Genomic DNA, 23,792 nt, shown 5'->3' with positions numbered 1-23,792 from the left:
TCTCGAGGCGGGAGACAAAATTGTAGCGAGACGACCAAAGATAATACAAATAAAAGTTTAACAATAATTCACACAGTGAATAATACAAGGAACATAAAAATAATACAAGTATAAATCGTTTACACAAAACAACAACAATACAAAGGTAGGAACGAATGACAAAATGGTAACGACAAAATAATTACGGCGCGCTAGCGTAAGTGGTGATAACACGTCGTAATCACCACACGCGTACGTATTTTCCTTTATGACGTCTTGAAAGTCTATCTTGATATTTTCCCACCAAATGTCGTTTGTAGTAATACTGGATAGTAGATACACCAGAAGTCATTGTGATTTATTAAATTTATTACGCTTCCTGAACAATTTTAAACACATAAAATAAGAGGTGTATTGTAATTGTCTAAAATTCAAAAATGTGTAGGTATATGTTAAGTTCAATTTTTAAGAAACTTCGCACTAATATTTCAATGATTATTTCAGTAAAAACAATACAACGCTATGCTATACTTAACAACATTAAACAAACTGATATACATTTCAATAACGTAGGTATATTATTATACGATTGATTTGAATCATAATTATTTTAAAATGTGTCATGTGCCCATGTAAATATTATATGATTATGTTTTTTTTTTTAAATTAAAAATGACCCTGAAATAATTGTTTTAATAATAACGTTAAGTACATCATAATTGCATCAATGTTCGTTGTGGTTTTAGTTGTGGCTCAAGATTATAACCTCGAGGTTCGCGTGGTAAACGGAGGATCTGCCAAAGGATGCACTGCGGTATTGGAATGTGTAACGCCGACGTTTATGAAAGATTTAGTCAAGGTTGTATCCTGGCTTCAGGAACCAGGATTCTATATCTACCCATCATTACAAGGAGGTTGGTATTTAATATAATTAAATTATCGTACGTGTTGTTGTCGGTGATACACTACAAATTACGCTTTAGTTTATTATTATTATTATTATTTGATTAATCCATCGACATTTTGCGATATGGGTTCTATATAATGCGTCACTTTTATTAGTTGATAGGTACCTACTGTTGAATTACAAATTGTTAAATATTTCGTTAGGATATCGATTGATACCGAGGTACAAATCGAACAATTAGTTACGAAATAATATCCACAGTAGGTGCAACTATAAGAACATTTGGCTTTCGAGTTTATATTTTTGTTTTTTTGTCTCGTCTAGCTATAACATTCGCGAACTATTTTGATATTTAATTACCTACTATTCTCTCTCAGCATATTTTATTCAAATGTAATCAAAACGTTCGAAAAACTTTAATTTAACCCTTTGACTATTATAATAGGTAAACTTTTACTTGTATAAATTGACCAAACTTATGTCTTTCGATGTTAATTTGTTTTTATTCGTATAAAATAGTTTTTTTTCTTCAAAAAGTCCAGAGAGAGTATAAAGTTTGGCCATTTATTTTATCAGTGGGTATTAACGATTGGCTAATTTTGATAACGTTTTATGTATTATCTGTAGATACTAACAAACGTCGTAACTATGTTGCTTAGTTATTTTTGTAAATTATTATCATAACTTGACATAATCTTACTCTATTATCTACAGTTATATTGTATCAAATTATATTTTTGTAATTATAAAAAGGTATAATATAATACTATCATATATTAGTGTGGTACGTCAAAACCTTTTTCATATCAGTCAAACGAAAATTTTGGTAGAATAAATTCATATTCAGTTTTCCATGTATCAAAATAAACAAGCTATATGACGAAATGACATTTTGTAATTTTTCAACGGTTTGGGTCGCAGATTTATTGTTGGGTAGATACGTCGACATATTATTATGAAATTGAAAAATACCGATTACATTATATTTATATTCATGATTGCATATTCATAAGGGTAATATGATATTTTTTGTGTTTTATACAATTTTTTTACTGAAAATTGAACAATAATATAATGGTACATTAATTAAGTCAAAACTAATAATATATCTATGTGATAACAAAAATAATACACAAAAGGACAGCAAATAACTCTAATATTAAACAACAATAAATTGTTAGTGATATAAATCCTGTTTTGTATTATATTATAATAAAATAATAGGTAAAATTGAATCACAGTGTTATTTAATATTTACTATAAAGATTTTAATTCATTAATGTAATAATACTCACCTATTAATTTATTGACAATTTACGTTATTAAAACACAGGTCATTGACCTTACATTTTGCAATAAATCAATAAACGTCCAATAACCAACATTTGACCCATGGTATTGAAACTTGATAAAACTAGATTGTGATGATGATGATGGTGCTGTTGTACCTACATATTTCGTTTTTATTAGACACTGACGACTTAATCCAATAAATATTTCTCTTCTATAAAAACATGCGTTAATATAAATTAAAAATACCTATTTAAGAACTGTATACAACAAAAATATTTACTAAATCAGTCTAAACTAAATCAGCTTCCTAACACTATTATATACCTAATTACGTAACTGTTTGAAATATCCTAACGTAATTTAGTTGTAAATTAGTTTTAGTGAATATAATTGTAAACTCAGGTACCTATACAAACATAATATACGCATTACTGTCACAGACAATAATTGGGACAATTTATCTGGACAGTGGACAGTTGACACGCGATATTATATTACATCATTTATCAATGTAAATAATGTTAATTTACCACATTAACTGGGTATTCACTAGAATTCTAGATGATATAACATTATATTGTTGTAATTTCGTACAACATACATGGTTATCCTATGATTAAGTGATGTGCATGTTTGTATAATGGGCATATCCGAAATATTCCACGACAGCTGTGCACTACGGCGACGCGTTCAGTTATACTGAAATCGATTTTAATAATTATAATATGAAATGTATTTGGATGAAAAGAGCCGACTATAGACAAATGAGTGCTTAAATATGACACTCGTTAGCCCATAAAAATAAAAATCCAATAACATTAACTGTTCAAATAATTACAATGTTTAATACAATATTTTATTTTTATTACTTAAAATGTTAATTTTGAAGATTATCTTTCCCTCAAAACCATCCTATTTTGAAAAAAAAAACGTTTATACAATTATTGTATCAGAATCGTCTACAGTTCATAATAATACTTATTTATCGATCCCACCTGCTCATAAATGTATAAAAATGACATCAAATCCAGCCATATTATGTTTTAAATGCATTAATAGTTTGCTGAATTTTAGATTAAAATAAATATTTTTAACTCATGTCATAATGTTAAATGTATTATTTTATAATATAATGATTAATCAATCTGAAATTTAAAATTATTTTATTATTAGATAATCTTAGTGTTTATCAAAGTAAATGACTGCTCTTTTTTAAATTCAGGTATATATACTTCTTACTACTTCGTCTCACGCACTACGTTACTGATAAAAATAAATATTTATATTATATTTTATTTTATTAAACTCAAAACTTGTGGATTGATAGGTCCTACGTAACTAGTATGATAAGTAGCCGACGGAGTAGATACAGAATATCAAAGTCACATCCTGTGATATAAATACAATTTAAAAAAGTGAATAAATGAATAAAATAATGATATATTGTGGTACTTGTTATGATACATTTAATCAAAAATCCAAAATAAAATTATTTATGTGTTTAAATAAAAAAATTATTACAGTTAATATAATATTAACATATTTATTCATTTATTAATATATTTTTGAGGATTTTTTAATCTATCGATATGTATTACTATGATGGATATAATATATTATATTCCTTTAATAACAGTCGGGATCTCTTGGAATGTATCTTTGTTTTTTTTTTTTATATATATTAATATACTCATTTCTGTTAATTCATGGGGCGTCTGGGCATATTTGTAAAACCATACATATATACCACTGATGTGTTGTAAATAAATATATTATAATATGTGATGAGCAAGTCAAATTTCAGTGGTCATCAGTCATAGTGTCTTTTGTTGTGGGACCTAGGTCCTATAAGAACTCTTATCTGATCTGCATTTATTTTTAAAATTTGAATTAATTTCCGTGAGTAGAATAAATTTAATTTTAACCTTCTACAAGCCGGAGTGATGCGTTAATTGCGATAAAATATTAAACCTCCTGTCCAATCAATATATTAATATACAGTATATTCTGTTCCCATTACAATAAAATAATAGGTATTGTATTTATCTGCAACAATTTCCGTTTCAAAATGTTACCAATTTTCAAGTCCTTTTCTCAACGAGACAGTAAAAATTTTTTTTTCATTTCAGACGGAAAATATCACGCGATGCACACTGGTGAATTGCTGGTTCATAATCTCGAATCGAGCGATCAGTTCTCGTCGTATACGTGCCAAATGATGCACACTCTGACCAGGAAATTGACGACCAGCACGCCGGCCAACATAGCCGTTCACGGTAAGATTATTATGACACCAGCGGTGTATATCAAGTGTCTTCGCGGTCGGGCGAACAAGTCGTGTATTGCACACGGCGATATTATTGTAGGTGTACAAAAAAAAAATTGTACTTGATGGGAAATATTCCTGCCGCCGGCGAGACACATAAACTCCGGTCGCAGTAATTATTATTAGCACGTGACCCGAAAACCAAAATAATAACATTGTAACCCTTTTCCGGAAAATCTACGAGCCTGGGAGGTGTAACCATAGCGACCGATTGCTAGTAGTACCCGAGATTACACGGATGGATGGACGTACAAAAGCACCGAACGTCCCGACACTAACCGCCGCCGCCGCCTTCCTGAAGCAGATAATGAGAAAGATGTTACTTGTCCTTGCGTTTCATGCTCTAAAGACCATTTACTTAACCGGCTATTCCCGTTCCCCGCAAGTGTCTCGTCCGTCTCCACACTAATTAAAAACAAATATTTGTTTGCGTTTCAGAGGCCGCGGGAAATGAGATGGTCGAAATCGTCGCTCATAAGAGTTCGGTCCGAGTTGCCCAAGACGAAGGCGCCGTGCTCACGTGCATCACCACCGGATGTCCGCATCCTCATTTCAGGTAAAAAAAAAAATCTTTGACGCTTAACCATGCGCATACCGTATAAATAGTAAAATCCAAATACCTGTTTACCATAGACATATTATAAAAATGTTGGTATAAGGACCTCGACAGACGGGTAGACAGACTATAACTATTATACCAATATCATGGAAAAAGTAACAATAATTGTTATATTAGTATTAATATTTTTATTTTTTTTTTTTTATTTGAAGGATCCACAATATTAATATTTGATAACAAATTTTTTTTTAATTCGTAGAGAAATATTTTACCTTGTCTTGTAAGTTTTAGAAATTATATATCACAAGCAGAATGAGAAATGAGAAATAGGAACCTATAAAACCAAAAGTTATAAATTATTTAACATTAGAACCTACTTATCGTAATAAAATAAATTTCATTTTAAAATCTCATTTAGATCATGTTGAGTCATTCGCCTCTATAGACACTTTTTACATCTCTTTATGCCTTGGCGCAGTCTATTATCCTTATATTATCCCTATAATATGCTAACTACACTGACTTTTTGCATTAGGTGGTACCACGTACTGGATGAAAACGAACCGACGCTATTGGAGACGGGCTCGGGCACTAGGGTGCTTGGTCAGGTACTGTCCATAGAGGCCGTCAGGCCGGAAGACGCGGGAACTTACAGGTGTTCGGCCAGCAATGACGCCGGCCAGACCAGTGCGGACACAAGACTGGACGTAGTCGTACCACTTGAAGTACAGGTAAGACTTCGTCAATTTTGGATTTTAATCTACAAATAGATCATATATTATTATAATAAGAATAGTCTGATCATACGTAATCCAGATACAAGGTTCAGCTAAACTTTCAAATCTGAGAACGTTTCAGTCCAATCTCTTTATAAAAACCGCAAAATCTCAAAATCTTATTCAAACATTAAATCAGCTTGCAAAAAGTCACTACCTAGTCTCATTAGACTAAATAGGTTCAAATCTCCAAAACCAACTCATTAAACTTTTTTCCTTTAGCACTATCACAAAATCATAACAGATGGCTAATAAACTATTAGCCTAAGGACTTAGGACCAAATAGTCTCGTATTGCTAAATTCACCATCTGATGTTGGCTTGCACTATACTAGATGCTCATCCATCTTTCATTCTGAAAATGATTTGTCGCCAAAGTTGCTTATTACAGTTATTAGTTATTATACTGTACCTATCTACATAAACTCGTAGAGATAATTTGATTACTTTTTAAATTAAAAAAATGTGGGTCTTTTGGAATACACGAAAAGAGTTATCTGTAGACAATGGCCTTGACGTAGGTCGGGTAACTGGTCTCGATTGGGTGACCAATAATTGGTGAGTTATTCGTTATTGTTCGCCATACGCATGTTATTTGCTCAAAACTAAAAAATATCATTTTTGGTCAATATATTTCGTACTTATTTTATGAATAAAATTCTTTGAAACAACTATAATAATCTCATTTGTCACGTCCGAATAGTAGTTAATGTCCGCTTGTTGGAATAACAGCGCGTTTATTCATGCGAAATAATATTTGTTTAATTCCTGCCGACAAACTTTTGTTCGTGATATCAAACAATTGGTTTTTTTTTTTTGTTATTAAATCATATTATGTGTATTATTATTACTATTATTATTATGCAGTATTGCGTCGATCTCTTGACATAATGACGAGTATAAAACTACTGTGCGTACGATTTATGCGTCCCGTGATACTAAACTCGATGTAATTCTCGTACTGACCGTATTACTGTCATAAACATGACGTTTCGGATGCTAAACCACGCGATTATTGTATTATACGAAAATATTAGCCTTTCAATAGTTATTGTGCAGTTATTATCATTTTCAATGACGTCCCAAAATAATAATAGAAGGGTGATCTACTGCGGGGTGAATGGACATAATTTCGGGATGATGACGCGTTTAATTCAATATAGGAGTATACAACTTTTTTTTGGCAATTTAACTTTTTTACTTTGACATATTATACAATTGTTCTATAGTTAGTTACTTAGTTAGTTACCTACATAGAGACAATATAAAAAATACAGACAAATTGATTTTCAAAACTAATATACATTTAACTTGGCATTTGAATAATTAAATTAATATTGAATTACGCAGTTACGTTTCTGCTACATCCATTTATGATAATAAAACTCTAATTTGTAAACTAACACGAATGCGTATAATCCGTTTATCACTGTACAGTGTACACGAACCGAAAAAATGTAGTTTCTTATAGGAATACGATTTGTAAACAGAATTTAATTTAGCAGACATTTGAATAGGTTAAAGCCAATCTATGATTGGGTGTAATGTTAATACTAAAAATAATTAGTGAACATTATCAGTAAGCACACAAAAACCGTCATTGCACGAATTATTACAAAAATTAATTACCGTAATATTTCTTTGTAAAAGTACTTTTATAATAATTAAAAAAAAAAAATAAATTGGGATTTAGATTTTAATACCATAATGGTACATATCATATACAATATACATTGTATAGTATTATATTATTTTACATGTAGTATTGATAACAATAAATTCACGAAAAAAATGTCTTCTGTTCTTTTTTACATGCAATTATTTTTGTCTATTGAAATATTAATAATGCAAAGTACACAAATGATGAACTCCATAAAAATTATGTTTATCATAAAATCAATACTCTTCAAACAATGAATATTTTTATTCACACACGATTTTATTCTTAGTTTAAAATATTCACTTCAATTAATATTCAATTCACTCTTTATTTAAGAATATTTATCAAGTTTGATATTAAGCAAATATGTTATTAGGCAATGTGACGCATTGAAAATAAAGATATTTTTTACTTTGTATTTATTTTTTATACATAGAATTTATATTTTAAATCTGTGTAATTAAAAAAAAAAAAGTTGTGGGTACATTTAAAAAACTTTTTTTATGGAGGAACGTGTTATACAAAAAAAGTCTTAAGTTCATTTTTTAATAATAAAAAAAAAACAAGTAATAAAAATGAGTTGTAAAGATGATTTTAAATTAAATTTGATTAAACACGGGCAAACCTCCTGTTGGAGACAGAAAGAAGAATGGGTTTTTAAACGATTTTCGAGCACACCGGCTTAATGTCACTATAAGTAATAACATTTTGTAATCTAACTTTTTCTGTCCCGTTTTTAATTTATAATATTATTCAGATTCATATTAAAACTCTTTCCATCTAATTTTAAATAAAACAATTTTTAGTTTCGTTTGAAAATGTCAATGCTCAAATAAAAAAAAGGTAATAATTACAGTAGAAACGTCTTCATATTATATTCTATTTTATGCCACTCCCTTGAGCAGTATACATATCATTATAATATACGATATTATATAATAGTATATACGATTTCATTAGATAAGTCTAAAATTAGTGTACAAGTTCGGGAATCGTTTTATACTCGATAACTGGCTGTATACGATTGAGTCTACGTGTCTATGAGTCTTATGAACCACTTTTTGACGAACCCTTTTCAAATAAAGATTTTATACGCCTAATAGGCGTAATTTATAGTATTAAAGGAACTCACTTCGTTTGATCGAGTGTTTTATAAAAATGTATTTTTTTAACGGCTATTAAAGGCTTTAAGTTATGTGCTCGTTTGAAAAATTCAATGACATGGATAGTGGCTACCTCTTCCAGGTATTAGAGTAATTACAAGGGAGGGGGGGTCATTCGTTTTCTCTATACGCTGTAATGTTATTGGAAATAATTAAGTCATATCAGAAAATAATGTTTTTTAAAATATGTTTTATCGTAATAAGTACATTATTGTTATTTACATTTTTTTTTTACTTTCTGGACGACATACACATTTTAAATACGAGTAGTCAAATAAAAATATCTAAGTATTAAATGTCAAAATTTATAATACTGATTATAAAAATTTTACTACTTGTTCGATAGATGTGCGGAGTGGGTCAATATTTCCCAGGGGTAACCGTATTTCACTGAACTACACTCTTCAAAACTTTTAATACTTACAACTAATAACTAATTACTAGTTCAAAATTCGATTTTTATGTATTGAAATTATCAGAAAATATCAGAATCTGAAATTAAAAATAGATATATATGTGTTCATGGTAATATAGTGAAAAACTAAATAAAATATTTCCAAAAACATTAAAACTATTTGTGAAAATTAGAGTTCAACTTTAAAATAATCACCTTGTACATAGCAGATAAAGTTTCCAAAAGCTACAGTATAGAGAATACAAAACAATACGGTCGTAATAATGGTGGTGTCTTATGGAAAATGTTGATGGATGGATCAAACCTTTGAATCGTTCCAGTCATTTCGAGAGATTTGTATAGCCTGCAAGTCGAAACTCGACTAGATGGAAATCTCCTTTTTAATCTGAACGAGTATTTTTAACTGCAAAAAAATCCGAGATCAACATTTGCGGTGCTGTTATACACCGTAAACGTTTAATATGGAAACTCGACGCTTCCTCGTCTTGTAGAAGGAACAACATAATATTGTATACGAGCACACATATTATGTACCCCCCGATTCGAATCGTATAACGGAAAACATACTCGCGCAGTTTCAATTGTAGTGGTACCTTTAACTTTGCACGTGTGGTATTTTATAATCGTAATATTATATGTGTTTCGGAAGGTCGGAGAGTCTCCGGGTCGGAAATCGTTAAAAACAATACGCGGCACAATAACGAAACGAAAACGATACAGCGCGGTGGCGTCTACGTAAAGCGGCTGCGACCGGAATGGTTTAAACGGGTCGTTTAAAACGACGACCTACGGGGGAGGTTGATGGCGTGGCAGTGCGTTAATTGTTATTGTATATATAGCTAGCAAATTACTGTAATACTAACCCCTCTCATCTGCGAAATTTGTCGGACCGGAAGTAGTAGTCGTCGTAGTATTATGTATACTGTATAGAGTACGTTTTAGTGCAGTATTTCATATGTATATACTCGTAGTTTCTCTGATATACAGTGGACGAGGTAAAGGGTCACAGCTTTTAAGTGTATTGGTGGTGGGCGTGCGTGGCGGTGAGAACGCGGAGAATATAAACAGTTCCCGACGACGACGTCAACCCCCTCTTGCACACTTTTACGCGGTCATTTAACTTCCGGCCCCGAGAAAACGTGTTAAACCGACATCCGATGTTAATTACGTTCGAAATTCGGCGTCGTGGCCTTTCTCGTCACACTATATTATTATATTATTATTATTACTGTTCTACTACTGCTACTACTACTACTACTATTATTATTACTACTACTGCTACTATACTATACTACTACTACTATTATTATTATGAAAGCCGTCGTCAGCGTCGTAACAATCATCTACCACCACCGCCGCCGCCACCTCCTCAACCGATCGTCATGGAAACGCTTTTGTTCCTATGTAAATTATTGCATGTGCTCTCGTCGGCGGCGATAGCGGCCGCGTGCAATCCGCGGGGGCACAATAATTCCAAATCGGTCCGAATATATTAAATGCCTCCCCTCCCCCGCTCGTCGCTGTACATTCGCTGCAATACACTCACATGAGCTGAAAGCATTATACGGGATGCACAACCCGGGAAATAATATCGGAAATTGTAAAGAATTTTTAAACGTTTAATAACAATTCTGGAGTCTCCGTGTGTCAAAGGGATTTTGCGTGCATGTATATATTATTCCTCCTCAAACTACATAATTTAAGTCTAGGGAAAATGGGAGGAGGTTATCATTTGAAAAACAAAAGTTCATATCTCCACATGGATCTTTTATTAACTGTAGTACAAAAATATCGATAGTTTGAAAATGAGATCTTTACAAGTATACTTTTAAAGATACAAAAAACCATACTCTACACAAATATTGTAACCTGAAAATAATTCATGACGAAGCTAAATGTTCCCATAAAGAATTGTATTATAACATCTATCTACTTATTCTAATCCTTTAATCAAGAACTTATTATCCTCCTCAATCCAGGTAGACCCCCAAGGCGACTTAAACGTACATGGTGCAGAAATGTATTAAATGTAAATTAAAAAAATTAAAACACATAAGATCTAAATGAAATTGAAAGTGTCATCAGTGTGTGGCTTTTTTCTCCAAATGATGTTCAATCTTTTTTTCTTAAAGCCTATATACTGATTACGTCTAGATTGTATATTTTCTTCTAAAAAAAATCAGATTTTTAATAGCTGCATTATTGATGAGAAATAAAGAGGTGAGCTTGCTTGATGAATCGCTATGTGCATTTATTATTATCTCACATTTTACGCTTATGATTATGGTTTATCTAAGATTGTATTGTTATTACGATTTATTTTCTTTTTTAAAGTTTTGCACTTATCATTTAATACTCACCTGCGAGATGTGGTACTTTGTTTAGATACTGTCTGTAATCTGTATATACGTCAATATGTTTGGTACGTACACGTTTTCACCCTGTTCGCACCCGAAGAATATGTTCGCTCACGCATGTGCTTGTGGTATGTGAAGGAGTAATGTATAATATTTTACATACATATATATATGAGTGCGCCAAATCCCTTTGTTATATGACGACTCCGACAGAGGCCCATACAATAGTATATACTTGCCCTAAGTATACACCCCGGTGCAGTCGATTACGCGTATTTACACGTGTTCGTGGAATCTATTATAGTGAGCGTGTGCCTCGTTTTACAATAATTATCGCGCGTGAATTACTTGTCTATAAGACAGGGGTGGTGACAAGAGAATGGCGCTTGTCAAATTTCCTGTTTTCGAATTCCGAGAAAGTTTCGAGCAGTAGATTCCGCCGTTAATGCATAATATTTGTTATGGAGGTCACCGACTTGCTGCCACATTTTTTAAGGACCATGATGGTCCCTTGATTATACCTATAATAATATAGTTTTTACAAATAAAGCTATCCCAAAAAAATATATTATCCTACAGTAATATGTTACAAATTCGTAATACAAATAATTATTGATAAAAATGTCTAAGAGCAAAAAACTATTCGAGATTTTCCAAAAAAATAACACGTCGAATCTATCACATTTTAATGGACGTATTGTAATATATTTAAACATATCAACGACTTGAATTTCAAATTACGAGGTGGAGAAAAATTAATTTGCGATCTACTGTCAGAAGTCAAAAGTTTTGCAAGAAAAATCGATGTCCTTTGTGAGGATTTTCCAAACTTTAAAACCGTTTTTAATGATAATGAAGGTATTGACATCAGTCAGTTCATTAATTTTACAAAAGAAAAAGCTTAAATCTGAGTATGAAGTTAGGTTTACCGATTTCAAAAAGCCGAGTACGTAGTGCAAATATTAAACAATACTTTACGTCCCAAAGGTGAAGGAAGCAGTAAAGCCGAAATCATTTCCAACTCTAATAAAGCTACCTTACAGTTGAGAATGATTGAGTTCTAGGAAGTCTTGATTTTAAAAATGTAATCAAATTCCAAATACTTTATAGTGAAAACAGTTCTGGATTTAATATGTTTGTTCAAGTATACCTAAATACTTAGTATTAAAAACTAGACTACAAAACTATGTACAATGTCTGATTCTACGTATGTATGCGCAAAGCTGCTTTGTCGAAAACTAACTTTATAAATAATAATTGGTATTGATTAACAGATGGTCATCTTAACCATATAATGAAAATCAGTCCCACTAACTTAACTAGGAATATTATTTAAAAAGTTCGTCTAAACTAAAATATATATAATTGTTCTTATAAATAAATCATAAGTTCTTAATATTTTCTCGTTTAATAATTTGTTTTATTTGCGATTAAAGTAATAAAGATCATATTTCATTATAAATTAAAATTAAAAGCTTAACAAAAATGGGTATTTGTTATTGAGTAAACACAGTCGTAAAAAGTGTTTTGGCCCCGCGAAAGTTTGGTAAGATTAGTAGCGTCGTACCGAAAATCACGAATTTAGCACAATTGACTCCAATTTACGTTTCATACACCTCCTACACATGAAATGTAGTATTATTATATAGGCTCATCGTTTATAGAACATAATAATAAGATTTGGAAATTAACGCTTCTATTCATATAAATGCCGCGTCCCGAAATGTACCGATTGCGGTGGCAGCAATATTGTATTTTCCGTTATTTCAATGTTTATCTCGATAATATTATACGAAACAGAAATTTCATCCTCCGCAATGGATTTTTTTTTATTGTTGCGTATGTATTGTACACGAACATTGAATTGGATATTATATTCTTATGCGCACTACCCCCCCCCCCCTTCCGACCCGGTGTTAAAACTCTTGTAGTTTACATAATAATGGGTAGAAACACACTGCTAGTATACCCTGAACTGTATACTTTGCCTTACTTATGATTTATGCTGCATCATTTCTGCCGCTTTCTACTCAAATGCACTTTATCCTTTACTCCGTTCTAATAAATACGATTTTAAATGTTCATAATATTGTTATACACTGTTGTATAGTTTTTTCTAAGAGACACACATAAAAACGTATGAATACCCGATATTGTACAGGTTGTACTACTCGTTTTAAACACCGAATACGTTCCACAATTCCCCTCTTCCTTTCAGAGAATCCTTAAAACTCTTAACTATTATACCAAAATCTAACCACGACTTATAATATTAGACGGGTTTTGAACACTCTAGAATTTCACTAAAGAGTATATTATTATATTTTATAAAAACTTAAATTTTAATTTTCCTACATTTCTTCATTATAATATTACTATCCTTTAGTTTTAATTCTTTGATGCAGTACCACAAATAAGATTATGCAGAGTGTGGGCAAATTCATATATTTGTATCGATTTGTTCTAGTAGTCGAAAACGATAAAAAAAAACAATTTTAAAAAGAGAACATACAAACATATTTCACTGAAAAAAAAAAATTATAGCGACTTTTTAATAGTCATCCCAGAAATGACGATAAAAAAAACCAATTACGTAAAAGGGTAAAAAAAGGGATACCGTGAAGTTTCGTTTGAATTCCTATATAATATCGAGTCACCAAAACACTACTAATACCATAATACTTTATACTAATACTACCACCACTACAACTAATATAATACCACTACAACTATTATAATACTACCTACTATAATAATACGTATATATACCGTGTATATGCTACCATCACCGCCGTCATATAGCATTGGGGTACGTCTGTTCGCATATACATAGTGTATAGTCGTACCTATACGCGCATGAAGCAATGCCCTGCGCCTATGAAAAGTGCATATATATATAATAGTATGTATATATGTATATATATATTATATGAACGAGAATGTACATACCTACTTCGTATACCCCGGTCAAATATACGGCTCACCGGACCGCAAAGCTGTATCTTTTTACGATTGCAATAGCGCTCTTTTTACGATCTGTTTGGGATACTTCACGACGCATTATGCGAGTCCCGGGAGTTATATATATATATATGTGTGTGTGTGTATTCCCGAGTACGTGTTTTTGTCCGAGCCGATTCCAATTTCGACTCGCCGACCGACCATTGCGCCGACACCGAATTCCGTTTACTGTTATAATACCAATAATACTTTACACGAACCACAATATAATATATACGTGTACGTGTAAGGGGTGATCCATTTAACTATACATAAGACGCACTGCATTATTTCCATAATTTCATAAAATGGTAACGCTTATGAAAATATTACATTTACATAGATTTAAGTTATTACAAAAGAACCATCTTTATAAACCATTATATTTCTTACAATTTTTAAATCCTTACTCTAGAATAAATTTTATTTTTGTAGTATTTCCGATACATAAATATCAAATTTAGGAGAAGAAGTTTACCAGACATAAGTATTTAAAGTTTAGATGAGTGGAAAAGGGAGTCACATTCTGTGAGGTTCCTCTGCGTTATTCCACTCCACCAACTCTTAAACTACTCATCCAAAAATTAATTTTTATGAGCATTGAAGTATTTGCTTTATAAAAAGGAATTAAAAATGCACGTTATTATTAAAAAAAAGAATACATTTAAAAAATGATAACGATAAAAAAATTTTAAAAGATATAGTGAATAATTTAAAAATAATATGTATCTAAATCAAAATATTTTAACGAGTACCTTTTGAGTTATCTAGTTTAGAGCACCAAAGATAATAAGTTTGGATTTTGGAAGATATGAGAAGTACCTTAAAGGATAGTCAATTATTAGATCCAATAATCTATTACATCTGTTTTATTTATTTTTAAACTATTTACTTAAAGATAATAATATTTATAATATTCCTTGATACAAACCTATTAATATCTGAGAAACTTTTTGTTAACATTTTAAATTACGTAAATTATTTCTTCACATAATTATCGTTTAAATAATTTATAGTAAAAACATGCAGATTCTCAATTGCAAAACAAAATTTTACATCATCTCAGGAAACTCCTTAATAACTAATAAGTAAAAGAATTTCAAGAATTCAAAAAATAATATGATCTTAAAATATATTTAAAAACTCCAAACTTAAAATCTGAATAAATGTTTTATTAAAGAAAGAATGAGAGTGAGCATTGTTTGTGGAACAACCTGTACGTAGTAATATACAATCGTGTACTGCGATACACAAATGTTCGTTAATCACTGCATTATTGTCTTTTCTAATAGGGTTCGTAGTGTAGTAGTTGTAGTAGTGTTTATTATAAGTAATAAAATGAGCAAAACCATGCTCTCACGAAAACGAAAATTCGCCAAAAACGTCAATTCTGTCGCGTTTGTTACCTCTACTTCCTTGTTTTCTCCCAGATCGGGACATGCAGTTAAAAGTTGTATTTGTATTCACTGTATTCTTTCGGATACGTTTCATATTGTTTTTAAACATCGAACTGTAGTCTAAGCCCTTAAGGCTATTTATAAAATAATTAAAGGGACGTATTTAATTCTATTGACTTAACGAACCGGACTTGGGCCGGCGAGTGTAAAGTGACTTAGCCAATCCTCTATGCGCTTTCGTTGAATAAAGTTCATTAAATTAATTGACCCCGGCTACTCCCCGGTTTAGACGTAGTAGTATATACGCATCCTAAAACCAGCTATGTATATTTATCGCACGAGAGTAGGTCGCGTTGAACTTGTCAAGAATTTATACCCAAGTCCCTGTACACTAATTTTTAACGTAATACAACTGGCATAACGAGAGAAAAGGTATAATTAAACGTCTTCAACTTTTAAACAGGAGTTCAAAACCGAACGAAACGGAATCCACTCAAATTAGAGTTTAAATTATATTGGATAATATTTTGGCGGATGCCGAAACGTTAGTAAGTATATTTTCAAAGGATTTGTGACAATCTAATATCTAGCTAACCTTCTGTCATTTTTTGCGTATCTGAACTGTTTGAATTTACTCATCGTGCAAAATTTATTTTTAAATTTTAATTGTATTAAATTATTATAAAAGTATTAACTAGTTTGTCTTCTTTAATTCAAAAATTATTAAAACTTTAAAACTATTATTACTACTTACTTCCATAAGGTGTGCAAACAATTGTAATTAATGTAATACATATATTATATAAGTATTATATCAACTGTTTGTTTATAAATATATATTAATAAATAAAATAACAAAATAATAAATAAATAAAAGTATTTTGAAGTTTCCTATATCAATATAACAATTTTAACAACAGACTAAAAACGACTTAACTAAATTCGTTCTAAATTTAGTTGTTTTCCCCAACTATTCCGATGATATGTAAATAAATAATACGTTTTGTCTGAAAATTGAAAAGTTTTGATTCTGTCCCGTCCCGATAGGTGTGTGACAACCTTTAAACGACCGTTTGTTCTATAAAGTTGGTTCGAACAGCGGGAGGTCGTGTAAAACGCTCAAATTTCGATCGAACGGATATTTTGGTCCTTTAATTTCCAATATTATTCCGATAATGCGTGGATAAATAATTCGTTTCAACTCCTTTCTGCAGTGCAACCTTAAACGACCGTTTGTCCTAGTGGGTCCGAACCCTGGTAGACGCTTTGGAAAACTCACGAATTTCGACGGAATGATGGTGTTCGTGTACGTTGGTGAGACAGACGAACGCCTGCATACATAATATTATGCATTTGCACGACGCACTAATGCACGCTAAACCGTGTCTCCTGTTTAAAATAAAAAACCGTTCCGATTGTGTTTACCGTTTTTTTTTTACTCTCCGAATGAAAAATATGTAATCTTCCAGAAGTACACTTTAATGAGATTCGCCCGTTACATGTACCATGCAGCTAGTGCATTACGGTATACAGCACGCGTGTGATATACCTATGACAAAATATTATAATAATTTCATTGCAGACATACACGGTATACGAATTCAATTTATTCGTGACGGCGTTCCTCGTTTAAACAATACTTAAAATATTACGATTTCCCCCCCCCCTTTTCTTGATCCCAAAATTCCATCTGAATATTCTCCATGGTTAACAACAGCAAAACAATTTAAAGAATTGTATAAAAGCATATTATATACATTTTTGTCTCGTAAAAACCATTTACACCTTCTATTTTCAAAAAAAAAAAACATTCTCACATTCCGTTATTGTATAATATTGTCTAACCATTGCAAAAGAAAAATGCACTGGAATTTTAATAAAACTGTTTAGTTTTTAAATATTTGAATAAAACATATATTTTTGATACATTTTGCTTTCAAGCAAGTAAAATAAAAATATTTGTCATACCATTCAAGTCTGTAACAAAATATATGTTACTTCTAAAACTCTAACTAGTAATTCAATTTTAATTCATTGTTTAAGATAATATATTTTCCTTTAAAATGATACATATTAAACTATTTTTAAGTAATTATAATGAATGGCGTTTTAGATTAAATTGACTTAATGTACATTTTATATTTTCACATTTGTGGAATATGAATTAGATAGTTTTAAATATTCAACATTTTATTCAATGACATTTGGTCTTACCTTTTGATACTTAAATTTTCATATATTTCTATTTTAAATTTTTAAGTACGTTAAAATATTTTTTTTGTGTATTATGTTGCTATTAAATACTTCACTTCTTTTATAACTTAACAAAACAATAAATAAAATAGCATTTTCGGTATATTTATTTAAATCGTCTATCGGAGGTCTAATATATTACAACTATTTAGAGTTATATTATTATATTTTAATATCAACCGTTTACAAAAATTTGAACAAATAACCAACGTATAACCTAATCTGAACCTTTTTTTTTTTTTTTTTTTTTTCATGGTATCGAGAACCGGAGTGGGGACTGCTTTCGCATTACGTCCACTAGTGGGGACTGCTTTCGCATTACGTCCACTACCTAATCTGAACCTGCAGTACTTAACTTTTAAAAAAAATCAGTACAATGACGTTATAATATTATACTGTTTAATTAAGTTCATTACACAATTCGCTTCACAATAAATTACTAATCAAAAATTAGAATTTATTTTTATTCAACGTGTAATTGTCGTGGTTTGTAATCCTTTGAGGCATGCATGTTCTCTGTAACCGTAATTGCGTAAATTTCCAACGTTACAAGCGCCGAGTTTAATTAAATATAAAATAATGGCATCAATGCGTCATGGTGTTTTGGATCACTGTGTCGGTTTCCTGATAATGACATATAATTGTAGAAAGACCCATATACTGTCGAACTTTAGCAATCTCTATACTTTACAAGTAAATCGTGTTTAAAACAAACAAAAATCAACGTTTTTATGTATAGTATGTTTGATATACATATATAAATATCTTCTGCAGCCTGCAGGTGTCTAGTTTTTAAACAGTAAACTGTAATCATGACAAATATTTTAAAATTGAAACCCGTTAAATATTCATATTAATTCACAATATAAATTATTTTAAATTATTAACGATAATATTATATTACGACAGTGATGTACCGAAATCGCATATCTATTTCGCCGTGTCATCGTTATTATAAAGATTTATTTAAAAAAATATATGTATTACAAATTGAATTACAATACTTACCTTATTTTACAAGAATTTTAAATTAAATTATTATAGCATGCTATAATATGAGTGTATAAATATAAATATAACCAACCACTATTACATACAGTGAATGTATACCGATATTATACTCGAGAAAAATTTAAACCATTATTTAATTATTGTATTTTATTAAGGTAATATCGCAATCAAATTATGGCGTATGAAACGTAGTATTGGATGATAATTAATTACTTACCTGTATCTTTGAATGGTTTTTAATTTTACAAAATAATATTCAAAAGTCTGAGTGTGAAGGTTTTTTTTTTTGGAAAAAAAAATTTTTAAATCCACGTTACACGATGTATAGACTTAAAAAAAATTGAAATCGTTGTGCAAAAAATAATGAATCTTTCTCTTTCGCTCTCTGTGTTTGCAATAATATATTTTAAATACGATTGTCGTATATGTTACTTCTCTGGGATCTCGGCGTTGGCCCAGTTAGAGTTCGAATATACTTTTCGGAGATCGACGACGGACCGGAACGATTTCCGAGCTGGTTTCCGGCCTTGTATTCGTATATAATACACATTATATAGTATATACGTGTTATCGCGTGTGTATATCGCCCGCACAAGTCCCCGTGGGTCAGTTTGGCCGGTAATAAAATAACCGCCGCCGCCGTCTAGGACTTAAAAATCTTAGCATCCCGCTACGCGCACATACTCGCATGTGCGCCACCGTTCCGAGGGCAGTCGAAAGACGAAAATCCGGAATCGCTTTTCTGCACACGACATCAATCATTCGGGACAAATCAATCATTCCGGCCGACGGTCTTTCTGCAGTGACTACGTATATATATATATATATATATTATATACTTGGCGGACTGTTCCTGTGAAATAACTCTGAAAAATTCCGGCCTCGGTGAAATTCATTTTTCACCGACGCCGACACGCGCGTATAATAGCGTCTATAATAATAATAATAATAATAATAGCTGATCCGTGTCCGAAATAAAAATATGTAACAGGAGAAAAATCAACTAGGACCGGCGAGTCGTACTTGTGTAGTTGTGTGTACACTGCAAATAGAGTTGGGCCCGTGGAGCAACGGGTGGGCTGCAGATCCTCGGTTGTTGCAGAGTCAAATCCCTTCTACCGGGTGATCCGTTTAATGCGAGACCCTGCTCATTATTTCAATAACTATTAATGATTTTGAACATATTTTTCTTCCATAATTTTAATTCGTTATAACAACATTTTCCTAAACATAAATATACATTTTTTTTTACTAAGTTTTCCATCTATTTTTCTCATCTAAACTTTAAATTTTAAATATTTATTAAGTTATAACTAATAAACTACTTGTACAATATTTTGATATTTATAGATCGAAACACTCCGAAATAACATTCCGCTTTTAAATATGAAAGAAATATTTTCCAACAGCGTTAATGTTTACTGAAATAATGAGTGTTTTACGTAAAATGAATCAACTCATATAAATCCTTAATATAACTCGATATATCCAGAAAAAACATGGTTTGTTTTTTTTATGTATAATATATAAATTCTGATGACGGCATAAATATGATATACTCATTATACATATTCTTTCGATCGATCATCGCTATTATTGGCTGTGATACGAATCCGCGAAAGCAAAGTCGTTTAAGAACCTGTTTGGAATCATTCTACGATCATATCGACTTATGTTGCTCTTTATCCCCTCCTGCCACCCTGTAGCATTCGTCGTTCACGTTACGTCTGCACACCGAAGGGTATACCCTTGCAGCAGACCGTGGCAATAAATATACATATATGAATAACAATGCACAACGAAAGCATCAATTCGTTTAACGTATTACCGTCAATAATGTCCACATATTATACAAACAACCGACGTCAATCATAATTATTACATATTATTAGGTACATTGTACATACAATATAATATGTTTTCACGTGGTTATGCAGACAAAATAAATATCAACATACATGACTACGTGCATAGTGTTTGTGTAGGTAGTAGGCGGTTTGTAACGAGTCCGTAAATCAATAACCATTACTGTAGGCTTAACATATTATTACGCACCTACCTACATACTATTATTATCATATAATACACTGCGCGCGCATATAACACGGTTATTGCGGTATGGGTAACAGCAACCGCTGTAGGGCATAATATTAGAACTTATCAGGTTTTCGTGGAAAAATATATCATCAATAATAATAGAGTTTGTTTTTCAAAAATATTATATTAGATCAGCGCTCGGATATATTTTCGTTTGATCGCATTTGCAGAGTATTATTTTCAAAGGTTAAACTATTGTGAATAAATTATTTTTCATCTTTTTAACTTTTTAACTTTACTGAATATTTCGTTTTCGAAATAACTTAATAACTTAACTATAGTTAAAATATAGATTTTAATAATTCGGATTATCTAGGATAATTTTAGAAATAATACTATTTACCTAGGTTAAAATATTTATTGGGTAGGTAACGTTAAACATAAGTACCCGTTACTATATACCTTAAGGTTTGAACCAGTTAACTAATTTACTTAGCCATATATGGTATATAATTCAAGTATAAGGAAATAAAACAATATTTTTTGATTTAATAGAAATTCAGTTGACGCAGTACCTGAACACCACTGCATCTAGTGTGCATAATAAGAACGAATAATAAACAATTACATTTTCAATAACGTACTAGATGTTTATTAAAAATAATAAAATTATGCTCTAGTGCAGGTAATTAAAAAAAAGCACTTGCCATCTTATTAAAGAGAATCGAATTAGTATTATTTTGTCCATACTAACTTTAAACTTTTAATGTTAAACATATAACAATAAAAATAATAATACCATTGATTTCACAAATCGAACGTTGAGACTTCAACTTAAAGTTATTTTTTCCGTCGACCTATCAACAATGCGCCTTGATCAATCGCATATCGTTCGATCGCACAAAACATCACATTACAATTATTATTACAATTCGCTTCTTTTATTGTCTACCCGCTGGGGATTTGTGGGGTAAAAAATTTAAGTTTAATGGTGTGTAATTTCGGCGATCGCTGCGTATAAACGACTTGACTATTATACAGGTATAATATACATTTTATACGGACACCGCCGCCGCCGTGCACTTGCGCGTAAAATAATATGTAACAGACCAAACGAATGTCGTTTATACGGCACTCCGCTGTGCCTACAACATTCGTGTGTACTCTTGCTCGCATACTCACGCAGTTTCCGACTCGCACGAGTTTCCCGGTCTTGTGTACAATTATTCAGTCCACCGCGGTCGTGCGCGCCTATGAGCCCACACACAATGTGGGTACATACGTTTAATGCGGTGCAGTCGACCTACATGGTATATATTGTTTGAATAATATGATTGCTCGAGCGAGAGTGTGTTCTTTTGCAACGTTTTTAAATTTTAAAATTTATAATATACAATGTGCCACTGCAGGGTCTTCCGGGAAAATGGGGACATTTTAAAGTAGTGGTTGACCGCTGCAGTGTCCACAAAAACACACTATGCAGTGCTTTATGTAGTTTTCAATAAATATATATATATATTTTTTACTTCTGCATGCTACTATTGTTTCATATTTTCCAGTTTTCCTGGAAGACTCTTACAGCACCTATTATACATGCGCGTGCCCATAAAAAAAATAAGATACAAATCCATTCCACTTCACTAAAAAATGTGACGCGTATACAAATGGAATGGGATGCGTATATTGATAGAGGAAGTCCTCCGGGTGAGTGGGATTCTGTGGCGGGGGGGGGGGGGGGGGGGGGGTAGCCTTTCAGGAAATTAACCGTGTTTCGAGAGTGCGCGCGTTTCGGGATTAAAAAGAAGGGACGTTGACTGTGCGCGGGGTAATACGATAAAAACTTATTGAAATTAATTTGCTAGCGTCACACACAGCGGTGGTTCGCAATAATCGCGCTGCACTTGTTTTTGTTGTTTTCGAGATTTTCGTCTGAACGAGCAGTAAGAAATAAAAACTCCATCCGTCTGACGGTATATAAAAATGTCTTCGACCCCGGATGCTAGTAATAATTATAGGCGCTGACTATATTTTTAATTAAAATGGAGACCGTTTTCTTAAGAGGTTTGTTATTGGTAATTTTAAATCTTAAATGTATTTAAATACTAATTTGAAGTAACTTACAAGTGGTCCCGTATCTCTGCAGCAGTGAAATACTGGTAGTCAGTACTATTGTTGGCTGTCATGTAAATACTAGAGAAAAACGGTTTCATGCGATCAAGAACCACTTAAGCTGTGAATCATAAGTTAAGAAACCAAATTAAACACGACAAATAAGGAAAAAAGTTCTGAGTCTTAGAGTTTTCTCTTAAATTATTAATGCAAAAAATATGTCGCTGTGTTATAATCTGTTATTTTAATACTTTTAACACTTAAATCACTTTGATAATATTAAATATATCAAAAGAATGAAAATGCAGAGAATGTAGCAAAAATCGTATTCTGTATATTCAATATATAGTGTAGAAATTGAGTTTCTAAATTATAAGTATGATTACTTCAGTAGCCCTTTCTAAACCATGGTTTTCACAAACCAATTAATTCAAAATAATATTATATTAAGGTACCGAAGCCGACTATTTATTAACAGGAAAAAATTCATGCAAGTTCTATGGTTACATGGCGTGGTGGCCACACAAAGGCAATACGAAAAAATAAAATCA

At 31.5% G+C, this 23,792-nt stretch overlaps 1 protein-coding gene across 2 annotated transcripts in view; it reads left to right on the top strand.

The window, feature by feature from the left end:
- Nucleotides 1-529: 529 nt before the first annotated feature.
- The window catches only part of LOC111032974 (Down syndrome cell adhesion molecule-like protein Dscam2), a 65,704-nt gene continuing 42,441 nt past the window's right edge, over nucleotides 530-23,792 (top strand). For both annotated transcript variants that reach the window (XM_022313484.1, XM_022313483.1), the window contains exons 1-5: nucleotides 530-548; nucleotides 726-893; nucleotides 4,309-4,455; nucleotides 4,944-5,061; nucleotides 5,600-5,795. In XM_022313484.1, the coding sequence (XP_022169176.1) occupies nucleotides 821-893; nucleotides 4,309-4,455; nucleotides 4,944-5,061; nucleotides 5,600-5,795 (534 nt within the window). In that variant the 5' untranslated portion in view covers nucleotides 530-548; nucleotides 726-820. The remainder of the gene's footprint in view (nucleotides 549-725; nucleotides 894-4,308; nucleotides 4,456-4,943; nucleotides 5,062-5,599; nucleotides 5,796-23,792) is intronic.

This window comes from Myzus persicae, unplaced genomic scaffold, assembly GCF_001856785.1.
Source record: "Myzus persicae strain clone G006 unplaced genomic scaffold, MPER_G0061.0, whole genome shotgun sequence".
In the NCBI taxonomy this organism is placed as follows: domain Eukaryota; kingdom Metazoa; phylum Arthropoda; class Insecta; order Hemiptera; family Aphididae; genus Myzus; species Myzus persicae.
The sequence above is the reverse complement of the archived record's forward strand: the minus strand, read 5'-3'. Positions and strand labels throughout refer to the sequence as shown.